General features: G+C 42.8%; 1 protein-coding gene and 1 pseudogene across 7 annotated transcripts in view; one reads left to right on the top strand and one right to left on the bottom strand.

Annotated features, from left to right (window-relative positions):
* Positions 1 to 16,029, bottom strand: part of LOC143981749 (uncharacterized) — a 70,642-nt gene extending 54,613 nt beyond the window's left edge. For all 7 annotated transcript variants that reach the window (XM_077479817.1, XM_077479819.1, XM_077479820.1 and 4 more), the window contains exons 1-4: positions 15,903 to 16,029; positions 8,614 to 8,757; positions 5,096 to 5,239; positions 2,373 to 2,516 (exon numbers count right to left, since the gene is read on the bottom strand). In XM_077479817.1, the coding sequence (XP_077335943.1) occupies positions 2,373 to 2,516; positions 5,096 to 5,239; positions 8,614 to 8,757; positions 15,903 to 15,996 (526 nt within the window). In that variant the 5' untranslated portion in view covers positions 15,997 to 16,029. The remainder of the gene's footprint in view (positions 1 to 2,372; positions 2,517 to 5,095; positions 5,240 to 8,613; positions 8,758 to 15,902) is intronic.
* On the top strand, positions 48 to 2,315 carry LOC143981472 (small ribosomal subunit protein eS8 pseudogene; annotated as a pseudogene).
* Positions 16,030 to 16,565: the final 536 nt, after the last annotated feature.

The raw sequence follows: 16,565 nt of genomic DNA, 5'->3' as shown, positions 1-16,565 counted from the left end.
ATGACAGGTCAACTTGGCCTTGTGTTTTGAATCATTGTCATGTTGGCATGTCCTATGTACATCCCATGTCCAGCTTCCTGGATGATGAATGCAAATATCCCTTCAGTATTTTTTGATAACATACTGCATTCATCTTGCCATAAATTTTGACCAAATTTCCTGTGCCTTTGTAACTCACACATCCCCAAAACATCAGCGATCCACCTCCGTGTTTCACAGTAGGAATGGTGTACCTTTCATCATAGGCCTTGTTGACTCCTCTCCAAATGTAGCGTTTATGGTTGTGGCCAAAAGCTCAATTTTGGTCTCATCACTCCAAACGACTTTGTGCCGGAAGGTTTGTGGCTTGTCTCTGTGCTGTTTGGCGTATTGTAAGTGGGATACTTTGTGGCATTTGCGTAGTAATGGCTTTCTTCTGGTGACTCGCCCATGCAGCCCATCTTTCTTCAAGTGCCTCCTTATTGTGCATCTTGAAACAGCCACACCACGTGTTTTCAGAGAGTCCTGTATGTCACCTGAAGTTATTTGTGGGTTTTTCTTTGCATCCCGAACAATTTTCCTGGCAGTTGTGGCTGAAATTGTAATTGGTCTACCTGACCGTGGTTTGATTTCAACAGAACCCGCTCATTTACCACTTCTAGATTAGAGTTTAAACATTGCTGATTGGCATTCTCAATTCTTTGGTTATCTTTTTATATCCCTTTCCTGTTTTGTAAAGTTCAACTACCTTTTCCCATAGATCTTTTGATAATTCTTTTGCTTTTCCCATGACTCAGAATCCAGAAATGTCAGTGCAGCACTGGATGAAAGATGCAAGGGTCTGTCAGGAGTCCAGAAACTCATTGGCCTTTTATACACACACACTAATTACAAGAAAAAATATCACAAGTGAGAATGGTAAACCTCTTTGTGCCAACTTGTGTGCATGTTATCAGGCCAAAATCACCAGGGTATGTAAACTTTTGATCAGGGTCATTTGAGTAGTTTCTGTTGCCATTATGATTTAAAAAGAGTAAACACAGTTGATTGATAATAAATGGCGTCATCCAAACACTAACCATGAGCGAAAGAAAAGTTTTTGTGTTATCATTTATATTCTCTGAAAAATGGCCAAGAAATCATAAATTCTGTCAGGGTATGTAAACTTATGAGCACAACTGTATGTACCTATATATTTGCACAGAGGAGAGTTGGTTGGTGTGTGGACTCGCACTACTCACACTATCCTTTACTTGGTTTTATTGATATTATCAATAATTGGAGCAGCAGCCATCCATTAGACCATTTCGTATTAACGCACGTATCTGTGGCACTGTTAGGCAAACAGTTAAACATATAGATGAAATACTTTCATGTGAGTTTGAGCAGGTGGGCCAGCTGTGCCCCCCCTCTAGCGGCTGGACAGTAAAACAAGAAGCAGCAGACTGATAAGATTGTCTCTCTATCACTCTAAACACTCCTCCTATCAGCATGTTCTTTGTTAGCCCATGACCACTGTAGTATATATGAATGGCTGTTTAGGATGCTTCTTTCTCTCCCAGTCTAAGCTCTGCTACATAAGTGATTGTAAGAGGCCAATACCAAGTCAAATTCAGGTACTAACACTGGTTGTTATTGTGCAGCACTGCAGAAACTATTGGCACTGTAAAAATAGTATATCATAATAATAAAAATGGAAAATACCTCTTTCCAGCCAGCGCCTGAGACCTGGTTATGTGAAGGGTTAACTGGCACAAGCGCCGCAAGACCAGAGGCAAAAGGAAGCCGTACCACATGAAGAGGAAGTAAGAGCTGGGCCGCCAACACCGAGACTGGCCCACGCCGTATCTACACCGCGAGAGTCCAGGGAGGGAATAAGAAGTACTGCGCTCTGAGGTTGCATGCTGGAAACTTCTCTTGGGGATCTGAGTGCTACACCCGGAAGACGAGAATCATGAATGTTGCGTACAACGCATCGAACAACAAGCTGATCAGAACCAAAACTCTGGTGAAGAATTGCATCGTCCAGATTGACAGCAACCCCTACAGGCAGTGGTACAAGGTGCATCGCTCAGGTGCAAGAAGGGGGCCAAACTGGCTCCTGAAGAAGAAGAAATCCTCGACAGGAAAAGATTCAAGAAAACCCAGAAAAAATACGAGAGCAAGAAGACGGCAAAGAACAGTTTCAACAGGGCAAACTGCTTGCATGCATCACCTCTAGGCCGGGTCAGTGTGCCCGGGCAGATGGATACCTCCTGGAAGGCAAAGAGTTGACGTTCTACCTGAGGATGATCAAAGCCAAGAAGGGCAACCCCCCCCCCCCCGGCATCCAATAAACAGAACTTTATTTAAACAAAAAAAAATGGAAATGATAGAATAGGGAAAACCCTTACTGTAGCCATTGGGGAAGAAGCACCATTTGACCCCGGCAATGGAAGAGTTGAAGCAGCATCCTCTAGAATGGCATTCTTCGGAACTAATTCCTGGATATCCACAGTCTGTTCTGTCAGCCGGATTTACCAAGCACTGAGCCTTATCTATGAGGAAAAAATGAAAATATTGTTTTCGAAATAGCAATCATTGTTAACAAGCTGCATATAAAGGTTTTTGCCGCTTACGAGGAACATGACCTAAAGAGTAAGTGCGCTTTCAGACAGAATGCAATTTTTACCCCTTTGACCAGACCTAAGAAATCACTCAGATGAGGTCCAATGAGCGAGGACACCAGAGTTTGTTTACACTCAGGGGTGAAAGGTTCCCTCACTGGGCCGCACCTCGCACATTATGGTCCCTTGCACATATATGGGACCCTTTACTGCCTGGGAGTCGGAGATAGACGAGTCCCATAGGAGTGGGGCAGTAATATGCATGCGTGACCAAGAAAGGGAGCCTTTCACCGCCGAATGTAAACAATAAGTGAAGGTCACAGCTATTGGATCTTGGTAAATAGGGTAGGATTGCTTAGGTCAGGGGAGTGCCAATAGAACAAGTACACTGATTCTTTGAGATTGGCAAACTGTTGAAGTGGTTCTAAAGGCAGATGATTTTTACCTTAAAGAGAAAGTAAACTCCCTTTTCATTTAGTCCATTATAATTACCAAACTATAGTCGCTGTAATCCAGCCCAAATCGCATATTACTTACTGTTTAAAGAAACTTTAAAAAACTTGTTTCCAGGGGTTAGGCAGCACCATCTTAAGTATTGTTTTCTGAGTCCACAGTGGAGTGTATTTCCGCCCTTACATTGAGCACTCCCTGTACTGTTAACCAAGCCTCCTTCTCAATCCAACGTTTCTATGGCAACCCTGCTTCCCTGCTCATAGTTGGATTGTTTTATTTCATAGTATTTACTTGTGCCGATTATCTAGTGTTTGCCTATGTCAGTCTTATCAGCTTCAGCTGATAAGACTGCAGTAATGCTGTCCGATGCCTTTTTTTCCACTCCATGTGATGTCACATGGCCACATGGGGAGTAGGAGGAAGCTCTGAGTGATTATGAAGTCTCGTGGTATGTCAGTGTTGTGCCGTAGGAAGTCCTGATAGTAGATAGACATGCACACAGAGTGTGACGTAAATCATGGGAGGTATGGGCATGCTCAGTGATGTCATTCTAAAGAACAAAAAGGATTACAACAATACTATGCAAGTAAGGAGATATCTACAAGTAGTGTTCATTAGGGTTTTTTATGCTGATTTAAATGGGACAAACTTGTGGGGGAGAGTTTACAACCGCTTTAATGCATTCTATGCATTAAAGCATTTGTTACCCCAACACTTCATATTCCTGATATGTGTCTTCTGTACCATGTACTTGTATGAGAAAGTCTCCTGTTCTCTTTGTATTGCTTTCTTTATGGGAAATCCCTGGTGTTCTTGCCAGTCCCTCTGCTTTCCTTTTAAAAACTGACCACACAAAAGAGCACACTGTGGTCAGTTCTATAGCTATACTGGGAACTCAGTGTACTCTCCTCCAATGATCAGACTTGTCCTGACACCCCCCACACCGCTGCACAGGCATTCACTGGAAAGCTCAGTGTGCTGCTGCTTCTCCTCCCCCCAAGCTCTTATGTAGCTGAGAACAGAGGGAATATGATCATTTATAATAAAGGGAAAAAAAGGTATTTATTACATTTTTCTTATTTTTTCTTATATTTATATGCAAAAATGTTTTGCCTTTCATTTCTATTTTAAATCGAATGGGTTATTTTACAACGCGATCATTTACAATCACCGTAAGGCAAATAAAACCCTTCTGGGTGCAGCCCCCCCCCCCCCCCAGCAGCCCCTTATACTTACTTGAGTCCCATTTCTATCCAGTGATGTGCATAAGGGCAGCTGCTCTCCCAGGTCTTTCTCTCCTCATTGGCTCACACAGCAGTGGAAGCCATTGGTTTCTGCTGCTGTCAATCACAGACAGTGAGCCATTGAGAAGGTGGGGCCAAGCCATGCTCTGTGTGTGAATGGACACAGGAGCTCGGCTCGGGAGTAAGCAAGTCTGCTCGAGTACCCCCATAGCAAGAGGCTTGCGATTGGGGGGCACTCTGCAGGGGGGAGGAGCTAGGTCCACCGGCAGGGGACCCAAAAAATAGGAGGGTCAGGGCTGCTCTGTGCAAAACCATTGCACAGATCATGTATTACCAAAAAAAATAAAAAAAAATTACAACCTTTATAATTGCTTTAAACATATAGATTAAATACTTACATGTGAACTGTTGTACCTGACAGAAGGTTTGTGTTTCTGTCCTTTCAGTTCCAAGATTTACACAGCTCTGCCACATGTAAAGCTGTACCTACCTACCGGGAAAGAGGACCTGGTATTTCTCTGCTGTAGATGAGTAGCAGACTGATGAGATTATCTCTCTGTCACACCACACACTATCAGCACGTTCTTTGTTAGCACATGATCAATGCAGCATATATGAATGGCTCTTTGGATGGCTTCTTTCTCTCTCAGTCTGAGCTCTGCTGCATTGGAGATTGTAAGAGGCTAATACCAAGCTGAATTGAGACCCTTACACTGTTTGTTTTTGTAAAGTGCTGTAGAAACTATTGTCACTATATAAAATCCTGTATAATAATAATATCAATGGAAATGATAGCATAGGAAAAACCCTTACTGTATTCATTAGGGTAGAAGCACCATTTGACCCCGGCAATGGATGAGTTGAAGCAACATCCTCTAGAATGGCATTCTTCAGAACTAATTCCTGGATATCCACAGTCTGTTCTGTCAGCCGGACTCACCGAGCACTGAGCTTTATCTATGAAGAATAAATGAAAATATTATATTTAAAAAAGCAATTATTAATGTTAACTAATCATGTTAATTAATAATGTCTGCACATGACAACATTACAATTTCATAGGCTTCAATGGGACCGTCCCATGGCTGGGAGCTGGAGGGAGATAAGCCCTATAGAAATCTTTGGGGCTTTAATGTGCAAAATTGACCAGGAGAGGAAGTCATTGTAATTATACATACACTATATTGCCAAAAGTATTGGGGCACCTGCCTTTACTTACACATGAACTTTAATGGCATCCCAGTCTTAGTCCGTAGGGTTCAATCTTGAGTTGGCCCACCCTTTGCAGCTATAACAGCTTCAACTGTTCTGGGAAGGCTGTCCACAAGGTTTAGGAGTGTGTCTATGGGAATGTTTGACCATTCTTCCAGAAGCGCATTTGTGAGGTCAGGCACTGATTTTGTATGAGAAGACCTGGCTCGTAGTCTTTGCTCTAATTCAAAGGGCAGCACAGTGGTGTAGTGGTTAGCACTCTCACCTAGCAGTAAAAAGGGTTGCTGGTTTGAATTCCAACCACGACACCACCTGCCTGGAGTTTGCATGTTCTCCCTGTGCCTGCATGGGTTTCCTCCCACATTCCAAAGACATGCTGGAAGTTTAATTGGCTTCTATTCAAAATTGGCCCTAGTATATGAATGGGGACCTTGGATTGTAAGGCTACTTGAGGGTAGGGGCCGATGTGAGTGTGCAAGAGATAGGGACAATTGTAGATACTCACTCAGGTTAACCTGGGCGGACTGGTATCTTTATTCAACCGTTGGAACTAACTAACTCATCCCTAAGGTGTTCTATCGGGTTGAGGTCAGGACTCTGTGCAGGCCATTCAAGTTCCTCCACCCCAAATTTGCTCATCTGTGTCTTTATGGACCTTGCTTTGCGCACTGGTCCAAATCATTTGGTGGAGGAGGGATTATGGTGTGGGGTAGTTTTTCAGGGGTTGGGCTTGGTCCCTTAGTTGCACTGAAGGAAACTCTTAAGCCGTCAGCATACCAAGATATTTTGGACATTTTCATGTTCCCAACTTGGATGAATGGTCAAACATTCCCACAGACACACTCCTAAACCTTGTGGACAGCCTTCCAAGAAGAGTTAAAGCTGTTATAGCAGCAAAGGGTGGGCCAACTCAATATTGAACCCTACGTACTAAGAATGGGATGCCATCAAATTTCATGTGCAGCTGTCCCAATAGTTTTGGCAATATAGTGTATGTGGATTGGAAGGTTTAGCCTGACTACTATAACATAGGTAAATCTGTACCTCCTTTTAGAATAGGCTGCCTTGACACAACATATAAACCTGCAACAAACCGCACCTCAGAGAAGTAAATAGGCCCTTATGCCATGTACACATGACCGGCCTTTCCGGCAGACTAGGTCCGACGGACTTTCGGCGGACTTCTGGTGGACTTTCTGAACGAATGGACTTGGCCACACACAATCCGACCAAATTCCGACGGATTTGAACGTGATGACATACAAGCGGACTAGAATAAGGAAGTTCATAGCCAGTAGCCAATAGCTGTCCTAGCGTCGGTTTTCATCCGTCGGACTAGCATACAGACGAACTGATTTATTGACCGGACTCGAGTTTGTTGGAAAGATTTGAAACATGTTCTAAATCTAAATTCTGTCTAATTTTTAGACAGCAAAGGTCCGATGAAGCCCACACACGATCGAATTGTAAAGCGGATTCGTTCCATCAGACCTTTGTTGTCGAAAAGTCCAGTCGTGTGTACACGATATTAGTCTAGAGCAGTGGTTCTCAGCCTGGGGGTCGGGACATCCTCGGGTGTCGAATGATGATTTTCCAGGGGTCACCGAATCCACTTATATCAACAAAAGGACACTCTGACTCCCAATAATACCAGTGATGGGCACTATTCCTCCCACTGACACAAACCATGGGGCACTATTCCTCCCACTAATACCAATGATGGGCACTATTCATCCTACTGACTCCAACAATGGGTCACTATTCCTCCCACTAATACCAACAATGGGGCACTATTCCTCCCACTGATATCAATGATTGGGCACTATTCCTCCCACTTACACCAAAAATGGGGCACTATTCCTCCACTAATACCAATGATGGGGCACTATTCCTCCCACTAATACCAACAATTGGGCACTATTCCTCCCACTAATGCCAACAATTGGGCACTATTCCTCAATCTACTGATCACAGTAATTATTTTTACTCCCACTGACCACCAAGCCTAAGGAATTTTCTATTCCCACTGGCAACAGACCAGCCCCCCATAGTCTAAAAAAACTTCAACCAGCCAGGGCCGTTTTTAAGGAAGGGCAAATGGGGCAGCTGCCCTGGGCCCTGTCATTGTTGTGGGGCCCAAAGCAGCTGCCTCATACTTGCCAATCATTCCAGTTTAAATTCCTTTGTCCTTTGAAGTTTTAGTCCTGTGCTGTGTCCCGATATCTCAGTGTGAAGTGCTGCTACTAATGCTGCCCAGCTCTGCCCTATTGTTGTGTACAGGTGACTCACCTGCAGACCCTGTGTTTACATGTAAATAACCTTTATTCATATGTAAATAGCAGTGGTATTCATATGTAAATAGCTGAGGACGGTGGCATTGATATGTAAATAAAGGTGACATTCATATATATCAGTGATGGCGTACCTTGGCACTCAAGGTGTTTTGGAACTACATTTCCCATGATGCTCATGCACTCTGCAGTGTAGTTGAGCATCATGGGAAATGTAGTTCCAAAACATCTGGGGTGCCAAGGTTCGCCATCACTGATATATATCATGCCCCACTGAAGTGAGGAGAAGATGTGCTGTAACCTATAGGAACCAGTGAGCATTATTACTGTACAGTAATCTCTAGCAACCAATCAACAAGCAGAACTCATGTGCTGTAACCTCTAGCAACTAATCAGTGAGCTGTAATGTGTGCTGTAACCTCTAGCAACCAGTCAGTGAGCGGTAATGATATGCTGTAACTTCTGGCAACCAATCGCAATCACTGCCCCGATCTGATACAGTAAACTGATTTTAAGTCTAGCTGCTATTTATTGTATGTCTCAGAGAAGGTGGAGAGCGAAATTGTATGGGGGAGGGGGGCCCCAAGAAATTTTTTGCCCCGGGTCCAGTTAATGTTAAAGACGGCCCTGCAACCACCCCTTGGCTTAGAAAGTTTGGAGGCCCTTGCTCTAAGTTTCTCTCAGTTTTCTTTAAGAAACCAGCTCTACTTTCTATTGAAGGAAAATTAAAGAGTGTTTTAGCAATAATGGCAAATATAGCTCATAATATTATTCTTTGTGAAAGATTCAGGTTATGTTTTCTCTACAACTCTCTGTGATACTACTTACTTTCAGAGTTACTATAGAAGCACCAGTTCACACCCCGTACACTGGAATCGAAGCAGCATCCTCTCTTGGCACAGTCTGAAGAGCTTATTCCGGGGTATCCGCAGTTTCTTCTCTCATATGGAGAACCGCCACAATCATTCAGTGCTGGTTCGTATAGATAAAACAACAATTGGAAAAATTATGTAATTTTTTTTTTTTAATACTAAACGTGTCAAACAAGTAAAGATCCACACTTCCTATGTGCAACTCATTAAGATAAATTAGTCTACAATATTCTGCAAAATACGTATCAAAGGCAACAAAGCTAATAAGGGCTGGAGGACCTCAGTTATGAGAAGTGACTATACAAATGAAACGTATTCTCCCTGAAGAGGAGAAGGTTAAGAGGGGATCTGATCACAAAATACAAATCTTTTAAAATGGGAACTGTATCACCAGGAGGAACTATTTAACCTAAGGTCTCTAAAAGAACCACCCAATGATGTTGGATGAGAAGTGGTTCAATCTTAAAGAGGGATTCCACCTAAAAAAAATATATTAAAAGCCAGCAGCTATAAATACTGCAGCTGCTGACTTTTAATAAATGGACACTCACCTGTCCCGGGTTCCAGCGATGCCGGCAGCCGAGGCCGATCGATCGCTCGGCTGCTGCCGCCACCATTCTAGGTGAGGGAATCAGGAAGTGAAGCGAATCGGCTTCACTTCCTGGTTCCCTACTGCGCATGCGCGAGTCGCGCAGCGCAATAGGAATTGTCCGCGCTGTCACTGGGACCCGTGTGTGTCCCAGCAGACAGCGCGGCAGGGCAGGAAATGGCGTAGACTCCCACGGGAGTCTATGCCCGGAAGTGGGTGTAAATACCTGTCTTTGACAGGTATCTCCACCCCCCTCCCCCCTGAAAGGTGTCAATTGTGACACCGGAGGGGGGAAGGGTTCCGATCAGCGGAAGTTCCACTTTAGGGTGGAACCCCGCTTTAAATTGTGTAAAGAGGTCTTTACCATTAGAGCAGTAAGGATGTGGAACGCTTACACAGTTGGTGATGTTAGGGGGGAGTGTAGATAAATTCAAAAAAACTTTTAAAAGTAAACTCAATAGGGTTGATTTACTAAAAACGGAAGGTGCCAAAGCTGGTGCAGCTCTGCATTGAAACAATCAGCTTCCAGTTTTTTTTTTTTTTGTCAAAGCAAGCTGACGCTAGAAGCTGATTGGCTACAGAGTACACAATGGGGTTTATTTACTAAAGCTGGAAAGTGCAAAATCAGGCTCACTTCTGCATAGAAATCAATGAGCTTCCAGGTTTTATTACCAAAGCTTAATTGAACAAGCTAGGGTTAGAAGCTCATTGGTTTCTATGCAGAAGTGAGCCTGATTTTGCACTTTCCAGCTTTAGTAAATAAACCCCACTGTGTACCTTAAAGTGGGGTATTCCTGTATATGCAGGTTGAACTGTAAGGACTGATGTCTTTATTCAACCTTAAATATTTGAATCTTATTCTAAACTATGAAGCACTATACTGAAAAATCCCCTATGAAGTTCATTTGAAAGCTATAACTCCTTGACTTCCACTGTAGATATGGCTCACCAAAGTCTATTGCCCCATACACACGGTCGGACATCCCGACAACAAAATCCGTCTAATTTTTTCAGACGGATTTTGGCCCAAACTTGTCTTGCATACACACGGTCGCACAAAGTTGTCGGAAAATCTGATCGTTCAGAACGCGGTGACATAGAACACGTACAACGGGACTATAAAAAGGGCAGTAGCCAATAGCTTTTGTCTCGTAATTTATTCTGAGCATGCGTGGCACTTTGTCCATCGCAATTGTCTACACACGATCGGAATTTAAACGATTGGATTTTGTTGTCAGAAAATGTTAAATCCAGATCTCAAACTTTGTGTGTCCAATGGAGCCCACACACGATCGGATTTTCCCACAACAAGATTCGATCCCAATTTTCTGTCAGAAAGTCCGACCGTGTGTACAGGGTAGACTTGTGCACAACGGAAAATTGTGTTTAGTTTCGGATTCGTTGTCATTCGTAAAATACATAATTTCGTTCTGTTATATTCGTTATGTTACGTTAATACGTTTTCGGATAATTCGTTATTATTAGTAGAGTGTCGATATTCGTTATACTGAATCTCGAATCATGTCGATGTCATTTGTTATATGCGCTATAATTTCATTCGTATTCGTTGAAATACGATATTTATGTATGTATATACATTCGTGATAATGATTCGTAGTTTGGAAAGTCGTTTGTTTATTGAATCTTTTAACACACACAATGACAACGTCTCTTCTCCTCGGCTCAAATACAATACAACACCCTTCTAACTCAGTTCTCAGGAATGCACTTTGCCAGTAATCCATCCTCCGGCACAAAATTAATCAGCTGATTGGACTATAAGATTTACTTTGAGCTGACCTTTTGTTTCTTTAGATCTTTAAAGAATTACCGAATCATGTCGAATTCATTCATTATATCCGCCATAATTTCTTTCGTATTTGTTGTAATTCGTTATTTTTTTATTCTGACATTCGGATGCATCGGAATGTCCGAAAGATGCAAAATTCGGCTGAATTTCGATTCGTTACAAAACGAATTGCACAAGCCTAGTACAGGGCATATGTTTTCAAAGGAAAGTAGAGGTCAGTCTGTGATTTATATTGGACTCCTTATACCCACCACAGCTGGAGATATTCCTGTTTGATGGAAATATTGATCTTCCTCTACATAAACATGGATTGCCAATAGAATTACCAGCCCTACAGAAATTAAATGGTTGGCAGAGTTCCCAGTCCTCTTCAATATGCCCAATGCCCAATGCCAATGAAAGCATATACGGCGTTACTTAAACATAAGAAACTCAATAGTGCCAATAATGTATGAACTTTCACATAGTTGCAGGATGCTAGTGTGGGATTCATGGGGTTAAAGCAGGTGGTGGGGAGGTCTCCTCACTGCCTGTTCAATGTTCTTTGAAGAGTAATCCAAACGCAAATTATTCTTCAAAGACCAAAGCAAGTGTGAACACGCCCTTAGTCCCTAATCTGGAACAGTTATGCCGGTAAAGGCTTTTTACTAGCCTAAAGACTACTGAATTTTTCTGGACATCTGAATACCTATTTCAGATCGGTGACTAATAATGTATTGGTGCCAGTGACACTAGGCAAGAGGTATGTTAAAAAAAAAAACACTAGTCTTAACTATTCAATGCCCCAATTACATACAGTATCTCACAAAAGTGAGTACATCCCTCTTATTTTTGTAAATATTTTGTTATATCTTTTCATGTGACAACACTGAAGAAATGACACTTTGCTACAATGTAAAGTAGTGAGTGTACAGCTTCTATAACAGTGTATATTTGCTGCCCCCTCAAAATAACTCAACACACAGCCATTAATGTCTAAACCCCTGGCAAAAAAAAGTCAGTACACCGCTAAGGGAAAATGTCCAAATTGGGCTCAATTAGCCATTTTCCCTCTCCGGTGTCATGTGATTTGTTAGTGTTATAAGGTCTCAGGTGTGAATGGGGAGCAGGTGTGTTAAATTTGGTGTTATCGCTCTCACTCTCTCATACTGGTCACTGGAAGTTCACCTCATGGCAAAGAACTCTCTGAGGATCTGAAAAAAAAGAATTGTTGCTCTACGTAAAGATGGTCAAGGCTATAAGAAGATTGCCAAGACCTTAAAAATTAGCTGCAGCAAGGTGGCCAAAACCATACAGTGGTTTAACAGGACAGGTTCCACTCAGAACAGGCCTCACCATGGTCGACCAAAGAAGTTCAGAGCACATGCTCAGCGTCATATCCAGAGATTGTCTTTAGGAAATAGACGTATGAGTGCTGCTAGTGTTGCTGCAGAGGTTGAAGGGGTGGGGGGGTCAGCCTGTCAGTGCCCATAAACCGCAAACTGCATTAAAAAGGGTCTGCATGGCTGTTGTCACAGAGGAAAGCCTCTTCTAAAGATGATGCACAACAAAGCCCGCAAACAGTTTGCTGAAGACAAGCAGACTAAGTACATGGATTACTGGAACCATGTCCTGTGGACTGATGAGACCAAGATAAACATATTTGATTCAGATGGTGTCAAGTGTGTGGTGGCAACCAGGTGAGGAGTACAAAGACAAGTGTGTCTTGCCAACAGTCAAGCATGGTGGTGGGAGTGTCATGGTCTGGGGCTGCATGAGTGCTGTCGGCTCTGGGGAGCTACAGGTCATTGAGGGGACCATGAATGCCAACATGTACTGTGACATACTGAAGCAGAGCATGATCCCCCTCCCTTCAGAGACTGGGCCACAGGGCAGTATTCCAACATGATAACGACCCCAAACGCACCTCCAAAACGACCACTGCCTTGCTAAAGAAGCTGAGAATAAAGGTGATGGACTGGCCAAGCATGTCTCCAGACCTAAACCCTATTGAGCATCTGTGGGGCATCCTCAAATGGAAGGTGGAGGAGCGCAAGGTCTCTAACATCCACCAGCTCTGTGATGTCATCATGGAGGAGTGGAAGAGGACTCCAGTGGCAACCTGTGAAGCTCTGGTGAACTCCATGCCCAAGAGGGTTAATGCAGTGCTGGAAAATAATGGTGGTCACACAAAGTATTGACACTTTGGGCCCAATTTGGACATTTTCACTTAGGGGTGTACTCACTTTTGTTGCCAACGGTTTAAACATTAATGGCTGTGTGTTGAGTTATTTTTAGGGGACAGCAAATTTACACTGTTATACAAGCTGTACACTCACTACTTTACATTGTAGCAAAGGGTAATTTCTTCAGTGTTGTCACATGAGAAGATATAATAAAATATTTACAAAAATGTTTGGGGTGTACTCACTTTTGTGAGATACTGTACCTCTCAACTTTACTAAGAGCAACACTTACTAGCACACAGTGGGGGTTATTTAGGAAAGGTAAATCCACTTTGCACTACAAGTGCACTTGGAAGTGCAGTCTCTGTAAATCCGAGGGGGACATGCAAGAAAAATAAAAAACAGCATTTTAGCTTGCACATGATTGGATGATAAAATCAGCAGAGCTTCCCCTCATTTCAGATCTACCCCTCAAATTTATAGCGACTGAGCGATTGCACTTCCAATTGCACTTGTAGTGCAAAGTGGATTTGCCTTTCGTAAATAAATAAACCCCATTATGTAGATAAAGCACACATCTCTGCCATGGCCCCAGTTACACTGACCACACAAATCTAATATGCAGAAAATGATTGGCTAAACCAGCAGTATCCACACTTTCCAAACAAAAGGCCAGTTTACGATCCTTCAAACCATAGGGGAATCAGACTGTGGCTAGTGGGTGTAGAAAATGTCCTGGCATCAGTTGGAGTAAATGATGTTTCAGGCCTGGTGGCACAGTGTCTGTGGTCAGTGGGAGGAGTAATAGTGCCCCATCGTTGGTATTGGTTGGAGGAATAGTGCCCCATTGGTGTCAGTGGGGAGGAATAGTGCCCCATAATTATTATTAGTTGGCGGAATTATGCCTCATTGATATTTGTGGGAGAAATAGCCCCATCATTGGTATTAGTTGGAGTAATAGTGTCACTGTCCCATCATTGGTATTAGTGATAGGAATAGTGGCCCATCTTTGGTAATAGTGGGAAGAATAGGGTTCCATTATTAGCATTAGTGGGAGTAATCGTCTCCCATCATTGGTGTTAGTGGGAGGAATAGTGTCCCATCATTGGCATTAGTGGGAATAATAGTGTCCCATCATTTGTATTTGTGAGAATAGTGGCCCATCTTTGGTATTAGTGGGAGGAATAGTGGCCCATCTTTGGTATTAGTGGGAATAATAGTGTCCCATCATTTGTATTTGTGAGAAGAATAGTGGCCCATCTTTGGCATTCGTAGGACGATTAGGGTTCCATCATTGCTGTTAATCAGAGAAATTATGCCCCACACATATCACTGTTGGTGTTAATGGAAGGAATAGTGCCTTGTATCAGTAGGAGTTATAGTACCCCAAGAGTCATATAAAGGGAAGTAAAGGGCTGCAGTTTGGAGACCACTGGGCTAAACCACACAATTACGTTTTGACCTCTATTTTTGCTTTTAATTGGCTTATCAAGATAACAAATGCAGTAATATTAGGGTTTGGATAAAAAGTTTAGAACAACATAACACTTTTGGTAGTAAAATAGTACATTTTGTATAGAGATATGCAATTCGGAACAAAAAGGACAAATGAGGCTGCACAAGAGACAGAGGAATTTTGTCTCAAATGTTGACAGTTGAGAACTTTGCAACTAAAAACAAAACTATAAAGTCTAAGCCCTTGTACACACACGGTCGGATATTCCGACAGAAAATATCCGATCGGACCATGTTGTCGGACAATCAGAACGTGTGTGGGCTCCATCGGACTGTTTCCGTCAGAGTATCCGACCGACAAAGTTCTAGAGCTGGGCTATAAAATTTTCCGACAACATGATCCGATAGGACTTCGTCCTATCGCTTGTAGAGAGTTCCGATCGGACAAAGTGCCACGCATGCTCAGATCAAATTTCTAGACCAAAGCTATTGGCTACTAGACTGAGCGTAGGCCCGTCGTAATGAAATAACTTAATCACGTTCTGAACGATCGGATTTTCCGACAACTTTGTCCGACTGTGTGTATGCAACACCAGTTTCGGACAAAATCCGACGGATTTTGTTGTCAGAATGTCCGACCGTGTGTACAAGGGCTAAGACTGTATTCACTCATTTTGCAGTGGCCGGCGCGTAAAACGTTGCTCACCGCAAGGACACCCTGGAAAACCATTGTTTTCTTTGTCCCTTTCACACTGCAACACAGCCTGGAGTTGCGCTGCAGCAAGCTGCGATAAAGTGTGAACATGCTGCATTTTATTGCAGTGCACTCTACAGAATCTCATGTCACTCTATAGCAGCGCAATGCATTGCACTATTGTACAATGACATGACTCAAGTGTACTTTTGTACACTTTAAATTAAGTTAAGTAAAAAGGGAGAAAAAAGGGAGCCGCGTGAATCACACACTCCACTGCCACCTACCGCAGCCACAGCAGTTTACCTATCTGGCAGCTGTACATTGTGTGTGAACCGGCCTTTAGCTTTACCAAACCAAGCGACATTTAACTCCATCAATAGAGACAGTGCAAGAAAGTGAGGTTCTGCAACAATGGAGCCAAGGAAGGAGCAAAGACCATTCAGTATTGTTGGTCATTCTGCCTCCATGTGAGACTCTAGTCAACCTCATTTCTGTACAGTTTTATAAGTTGTGATTTGAAATTACTTACAGGGGTCTTCTTCACCGCTGCCAATTTCAGTGGCCAAGCTCTGAAGTCCTAGAAGTGTGCCAGTCACCAGAAGGAGCCATAGCTTGGGTGCCATGATGGTGGATCTAGCTGGTCTAGTGAGAGGACAGACTACAACTGGCTATATATATAGTGTTTACAGACAACGTGTGGGGTCATTACCTAAGCAGAAAATATTTCATAAACAAACTGCCGATTTTTCCAACACAATGTACAATCCTGACACAAGACAGATAGGGTTTCTATAGTTTGTATTGTAAAGTGTATTTGCAAGCTATAACAGAAATGCGTGGAGGTATATTTCAGCAAATAATTCCTATTATATAAAGAAATGTAAGAGTAAAGGTAGGTACACCCTAATCAGTCATCAATAGATTATGTAACTGTTTGACAACTACTATTACTGAAAATAATGCAATTTGTTTGACACTGTGGGGTGGATCTGTAAACCTAGAAATCTGAGTGATGCATTTGTTGACATGTTCCTAGAGGTGTCGGCTTCAAGATGGTCACCCCGATGACCTTGTGAGTCACTGGCTTGGAACAAACATGTAGGATAGGAATGGAGACTTTTCAGACCCTATTTGCTTTGTTTTTGCGCATTTTCTAGATAGTGAGGCCAGGACCAGAATTTTTCCATAACTT

The sequence above is a fragment of the Lithobates pipiens genome, unplaced genomic scaffold, assembly GCF_037356315.1.
Source record: "Lithobates pipiens isolate NorthernLeopardFrog02 unplaced genomic scaffold, aLitPip1_a1.2 Scaffold_16, whole genome shotgun sequence".
NCBI lineage: Eukaryota > Metazoa > Chordata > Amphibia > Anura > Ranidae > Lithobates > Lithobates pipiens.
This window is presented reverse-complemented; position numbering and strand designations above follow the sequence as displayed.